This window comes from Gallinula chloropus (genome assembly GCF_964237585.1).
Source record: "Gallinula chloropus genome assembly, chromosome: Z".
Classification (NCBI taxonomy): Eukaryota; Metazoa; Chordata; class Aves; order Gruiformes; family Rallidae; genus Gallinula; species Gallinula chloropus.
Genome location: NC_140089.1, coordinates 61,251,945 through 61,259,047, shown reverse-complemented (window position 1 = coordinate 61,259,047; position 7,103 = coordinate 61,251,945). Strand labels below are relative to the sequence as shown.

Here is a 7,103-nt window from a genome sequence, read left to right as displayed (position 1 = left end):
TGGTAATGGATATTTTAAAAATCATTTCACGTTTCTTAGAATTAATTTTTGCCACCTTCTGCTTGTATTTCTGTGTCTTCCTTCAACAAATTCTATCCACGTGTTCCTCATGCATCTTCAAGGCCTCATCATCTGTGAGTGATGCACAAACATGGTTCCTTCTTCCAACTGAATAATTTTCCATCTTGTTTCAAAAGCTAGAACAGTACATTGGAGAGATTTCAAAGGTGGTACAGAGTATTTGGCAAAAACTTTCAAAAACATTTGACTGAACTCTGCGTTGCACAAGATTTGCAAAAAAGGGACATGATCAAAAAGGAGTATTTCCAGATGAGCATCTAACTTTTATTTCCAGTGCAATAGAGCTCTCTAGGTGGAAAAAATAACCATCCAACCACAGAAAAGCCTTTTTGGTAATGCTTTTTGCCTATGTTTGTCTAATTGCAAGCATTTGATGAAAAAGGCCTGTGCTCACAAGGAAACTATCCTTTGTTGTTGTTGTTTAGGTTTCTTTCTATCTTTACAAGTTTATAATTTTCTTAAATAATTGAGTTTGGTTTGAGGAAGATTTGCCTCTTGCTGAAAAAAAAGCTTTTAAGAGAAAGCTTTTGTGTTTAAAAATGATGAAGTAATGGCTCATCCATGTACAAGGAACCTGAGCTACTATGGTAGCTGCTGCTGACAGCTGTGTCACAAAGACAGTTTAATGCATCCACATGTCACAGAAAAATGTGATACCTAATAAAGTGTTAGTTTGTTTAGAGATGTCTAGGCGATCTGGCTTACATAATGATTTCTTTCTTCACTAGGTAGAAGATACCTTCTTTCTGCAGCCTATGTGGACAGCTCAAAATGGGAAAAGAGACAAAAAGAGGAGCACAGCCTGGGTGAGAGGAGCTTATTTTTGTCTACTTTGACTAATTGCATCCTGGATTCATTTTGAACTAGGTCATAAACTGTAAAAATCCAAAGCTTTTATGAACATCATAGTTTTGTGTCTAACAGTTAAGACTGTGAGTGTCCTCTTCATTTGCATTGTTTCAGTTGTAATGCAGTGCAAAAGAAAACCTGTTATTTAAGTATTCAAGGGCGTTCCTGTTTGAGAAAAAAATGTTCATTTCAAAATTTTTTTTAGAGTTTTGCAGGAGGAAATGTTGTATTTCTTTAAGATAAAACTAATTTTATTTCTGAGAAGTTAGATATTAAACTGTAGCTGCATATGGGGCTGAGATCTGTTCTGCAAATTTCTAGCTAAAATTAGTTAATCTAGCTAAATTCTTTGGCTAGGTCACATTTAAAATTACATTCCACCATCTTTTTTCTTTTTGATGGCTATGTTAAATAGAAAGCATTATGCAAAACATTTTTCCATGCTAAAGATACGTTGCATTATTTTGTACCATAAGTGTTTTTGAGAAATATTCATGCATAATCTATGGCTGTCACTTTCCATTCCTGGGCCCCTGAACTGTGTGCGTTTAGTGTAACACAGATTGTAAGGCTGACAGAAGAATCAGCAGGTGAAATTCAAGGCCTTTTGTCAGGCAGGTAGAAGAAAAAAAATGATCAGAGTGATTTTTTTTTTTTTAATGTGATAATTTGTATCTGTTATTTGCCTATAAACAGCTAGGTTGGTATTATCAAGTTGTTTTAGCCTACGTGCGCCAGAAACTGCCAGAGGATACTCATGACTGTAGTTTGGATCCTGCAGAGACTGTTAATATCTGGAAAGTCTTTGCTGTTTTTTCGGCTGGAGTCACAGGGTAGTGCCCTGGGATGCATTTGAACCAGCCACATCCAGATGAAAAAGGGTTCTTACTTTGACAAGCATCATAGGGAATAGAAATCTAATGTAGAAGAAAACATTGTTTTGCAAGTGCTGGTACAATCCATGTTTGGCTTTCCCCAGGCCTGGGAAGACCTGTCTCGACAGGCAAGCAGTGAACTTACTGCTGCTCTGCTGTTGATCTTGATCCAAAGCATATGTCTGTTCCATGCTTTTCAAAAAACTGCTTTGCATTTTCATTTTGTGTTCACAGAAGAGAGAAAACATGTTAACATAGTGTCAGCTGTATTAGCATTTCGAAAGAGAAGGTGGCCCTGCAGACGTCCGCTCTGCAACTGTCAGTTGTATGGTTGCACATACAATCGTGTAACTGGTGATTCTAGCTAGAATGCATTCCTTGAGTTGAGGAATTCCTTCTGGTTTGGGTTTTTTTCTGTATTTCAAACTGGTTTAGAACTCTTATTCTACAAAACTTTGTCTTGAGAAGACTTTTAAAGGAAAAAGAGGTATTTTTGATTTGACTTCAGTTCCATTTCTCTGCTGTAGTGAGATGATGCCATCCATGCCAGACAAACTTATTTACCGTGTCCATGTAAGATACACTTCGTTCTCTTCCCCATAGTCTCAGTTTAGCATTCCAAGCATGAATGAATTTAGCAAACTGAAAAACCTGTGACAAAGAATGTGACTATATTTTGTGTACAGAAGCGCGCTTGTCTGTAAAGGTAGGAGTTGAAAATGTGTTAATTTGGAATCTACAAACTGTGTATTGTTAGGAAGTAATTTAGATTCTGCTTACTAAAAATTAGATATGAAGGGAATGGGAAGCATGACTGGATTCAAATTCTCCAGTGTGTCAGTTGGCTCATCACTAACAAGGATAAACTTACGTGACTGTAAGCATCTTGATGAGAAGAATAGCAGTTACCAGAATCCCAGGGGATGGCAGAATCCAAGTGAGATAGGAAAAGTCTTATTTCTGTTAGAAAATCTCATGGTACCCAAAATGGCTCATCACAACACCAGGTGGCAGTGCTGCCTTTACAGACTTCAATACTACAAAGCTGGCTGCTGTACAAAGCTGTAGTTCCTAACAGAAATTGCTGGGGACATGGAAATACTGAGAAATGTGAAACATGCACATTTGTAAGGTAAAGTCTTTGTTTTGGCCTTCCTTTGTGTTTTAATAGAGCATTTAAAATAAATCAAGGCTTTCTGTACATGAAAAATGAGATGTTAGCCTGTGAGTTAAGGTACTATCTCTGTCCTTTATTCCCAGGACAGGAAGTTTTTGTGTCAGTTGTATCCACTTTCCCATTTCGGCCCCATCACTGGATTTCAGTCTTGTCCTGGATGGACAACTTCTTAGAGTAAGAGGGAGTCGTGACTTTACATGGTGACGAAATGTGCTGCTTGTTGATGTGGCCGTGTGTTCTGGATAGGTACATACTGCAAATTAAACTGAAACTGTGTTGATTTCCTGGGCGACCAAACCAGTATAAGATGTGTCATAACCACTGACTTGGAAGGTAGGGGTCATTTCCCGGACATTGTCCTAAGTCACCCTGTTGCAGGCAACAAGAGTTTCTATGAACAAGTGAAAGTAAAAATGAACGTGAGATCTCTGATACGATTATTCTAGAGACAACTGTGAAGTCACGTCCAGAAATTAAATTACCTCCAATCAGACTTATGCTTTGTTTTGTTAGATTGCTTAAAACCATGAGAGATATGTTTTCAGAGAAGTAATGCTTTGTAAATATTCGTCTTCTAGGAATGGCAGTGTATGTGAGATCTTGTATGTACTAGTGGCCTCTTTGGTCATGACTATTGGATAAATAATGCAAAAGGACTTGCAACATTTATCTGGTCGATGTACATAGAATTTGCTTTGTCCATTAAAACTTTTTTTAATTTAATTTATACACCACTCAAGTTCTACTGCCAACAGTACCAGGAGACTTGGGCATTGACATTCTTCTATTCTAGTACTTCTGCTGGAATGTTTATACATAAGAAGATTTAATCTTGATTACTTAGTAGCAACTTGTTTTACAAAAGGTATCTCAATAATTTCAAATTGTGAAAAAAAACAAACCAAAAGTCCAGTTTTAGGTGCTCAGAAGAGAAAGCATACCAAGGATTGCTCCTTGGAAATTATTCATATCTAGAGACTACAACAGAAATGGCAGTTTGTCTGGAAACAAAATTAAATTCCCCATTAACTTTATTTGTCTTTTTAAAGGTTTAATCAGCTTGCATTTTGTTGTGTGTCTCATACAGGAGCTGATAGATAAGTACTTCATGTTGCTTTTTGTGCTAAAGTTATGATGGAGAGTTCCAGCTTTGTAGATTGCATAAAAGGTCAATCATTAAAATTCTGTGAGTGAACTCTCCCAGATGAGGCCTGTGTGTAAACAGCTAGCAATCTTGGGATCTTGCACTCATGGCATAGTATTCTTTTGGTTTGTAGTCTACTTAAATGCTCCGTGTTTCTTGAATTAGAGTTTTCACCTTTATGAACACCTGGACAAAAGAAGTGCCAAGCTTGGGTTGAGTATGGACAAAAATGTTTTTAGGTATCAGCTTCTGTTTCTCAGTGGGTGATGCATAACAAAAATCACTCTGAAATAGATAAATGAAATCCCAACCTCTGTAGTTGTTTGTCTTAGGTCCATGTTGCTATGTCATCAAACATAGATGATTTTGGAGTTATTACTCTTTTCCGGCTGTCTTGAAATGCAAATGAAGAATGCTGCATGACAGTTGGCTTACTACATGTCTGCAAGGATCTGTGCAGTTCTTAGTTCCAGACAAGCTGACCTGGCTACAGCGTCCATTCTAATTTCTAGCACTATGAGGAATGCCCCCAAAGTCTATACCTATGTGCTCCATCATGACCTTTGTGAGAGATGAAGATATGGGTAATAGTCAAATACAGATGCTTCTTGTAAGGATATTCCCACAAAAAATTCTTAACCATAACAAAAGTTGATCCATTGTTTTAGTGGTTATCTGGTATAGCATGGCTTTGGTGACACACATAAACTCAGGAGCCTGTGTCATATTTCACAGGACCTGGTACTTAATCTTCAGTAACTTTGCCCCAGATTTCCCTTTGCTTTTATGATATTGAAATGCTTGTCTTCCTTCCGCTGCAGGTAAATGCTCATTTTGTGTTTTAGAGAACAACTCAGAGTGCCTCAGAAGAAAGGTTTTATGTAAGCAGGAAATACTGATATACAGCAGACAGCAGCATTGTCCAGAAAAAGTCAACCATTCTATTCCAAATCAAGGCTCTGTCATTTTACTGCAGCAAAAATCTTTGCATGTGTGTTGTAACTTGAGAGAGTACCTGGAAGGTCAGAGTAGCATTGAATGCCATTCATACTCAGTATTCACTGGTGGTACAGGCATATTTAAAAAATAATTATTAGTGATATTACTTCTTTTGTTGATAGAACATAACATGGACTGCCTCTGTCAGAGTCACAGCATGTTACTGGTGTAGTGCGGCTTCCTGCTGCTGACAACTTTGCCAGAGTGATTTCTGATGTGGAATGGCAAGTTGTGCTCACCTCACATTTCATCGACAGGTGTGGAGACTGGATGACCTTCTTGGAAAATGAATTGTAAAAATGAGCCAGTCTGTCAGCTCTTGAAGGGCTGCCAGTGAGGCAAATAGAGAGGTGTCAAAGGAGAGGCACATTTAGTAACAATTGTTGTCTTGGGGAACAGAGGACCAGGCAAGATACCAATGATGCAGGGAGAATGTGTTGAGTTCCAGGGCTGAATGATGCAGAAGAATAGAAAGAAAGAGTATAATCAAGCTCTCTAAATTTTATAGATTTGATATCATCAGTTCATGTCTTCAGCTGAGAATCAAATGCTTGATGCTAAGCATACAACAAAGAGCTTACTCTCCCTGAGTCATCATGATTTTCCCGGAACAGTACGTAACTAAAATTCCAAATTCAACTAATTTAACTTCAAATTAAATTAATTGAATGCAATATTTGGCTACCTGTTCAAGAAGTAGTCAGAAGCTTAAAGTTCCTGTATGGTTAATATTGTTATATGGTTGCTGGAGCAGAATACTATGAAAGTTAATAAGGTACTGGCACAGTGCCCAGTCTGATTAACAGCATTTATTTGGATTGCTGCTTGTGTCTGTAGGGTTTATCAGTATGGTACTGCCTGTTTCTCTCTCTCATTATTTTACCAAAAATAAAGAGCAAAGCCATGCCAAAGCACTGCCCAGCATAAGCATAAATTTGAACGTAAGTAAATGTTATGGACATCCACTAAGATTGTTTTAAATTATATTAGTTATACTAATTTCATACAAGAAATTATAGGGTAGTTTGCTTTTTTCCTCCTTCTTTCTAATAAGTTGAAATCATCCTGTTGATGACCTTGCCATGTATTATTTTTTGTTAATAATTTCAATTATTGTTGATTGTTTAACAATAATTGAATGTACTGTTTTCATACAATTTCAGAATGAGATGTTAACAAGGAACCAGAATTTGATTTTTTGGACAGAGGTTCTACGCTAAGTTATATGATGGCTCTGCAGATTTTCTTGTAATGCCAGTTGATAAAACATACACTTTCTCTGTTTTTTGCAGCTGACTTAGCCCACTTAATGGATAGAACCTATGAAAGAAAGCTGCCAGTGAGCTCTTTGACAATAGACCGGGTAAGGAAATAAATCCCAGTCATAAAGTGATCAAAATGACAGTGGAATGCTTATGAAAGCAAGTGAGCAGAGAGATGATAAATGATGTCACCTCTGATGGAAGTTCTGAGATCATAAATGTCTTGTTATACTGTTAAATTGCTGTGTAAAGCTGTATTGTTATTTTCTTCTCATTAGTACCTGTACTGTAGGGCATTCAAAACAGAAATAGGTTGGGTTTTTTTCCAGTAAACTAGGCCTTACTGTTACTGCTATATGTTTCCCTAATATATGTTCCCTGCCTTCCAGTATTTTCTGCTTAGAGCTTTAATGCCCGCTCAGGCTCTTCATAATAACCCAGGCTGCTAGGGGAATGCAATAAATTAGCACACTGCCTGTCCGCGTGCACCTTCCTCTACTTTCCCGGCTCCCTTTGCAGTGAGACAGAAGTAGATATATTTTGCCTCTATAGTATTCTTTCCTTGGCTCAGCAGGCTGAGGCAGGAAAGATTCCATTGTGAGGTAAGTGAAGCCTTATTTTTACTGGAATTAGTAACCAGCTCTATCCTCCTGGTGGGTTAATCTGGGGACGTAGAGTAGTATGTGCTTTTAAGTTCCTTGGGTAAATGTGTGTTG

At 37.6% G+C, this 7,103-nt stretch overlaps 1 protein-coding gene across 1 annotated transcript in view; it reads left to right on the top strand.

The window, feature by feature from the left end:
• The window catches only part of MRPS27 (mitochondrial ribosomal protein S27), a 46,792-nt gene that overhangs the window by 1,272 nt on the left and 38,417 nt on the right, over positions 1–7,103 (top strand). The window contains exons 2-3 of the mRNA XM_084278990.1: positions 810–887; positions 6,418–6,488. Of these exons, the coding sequence (XP_084135116.1) occupies positions 810–887; positions 6,418–6,488 (149 nt within the window). The remainder of the gene's footprint in view (positions 1–809; positions 888–6,417; positions 6,489–7,103) is intronic.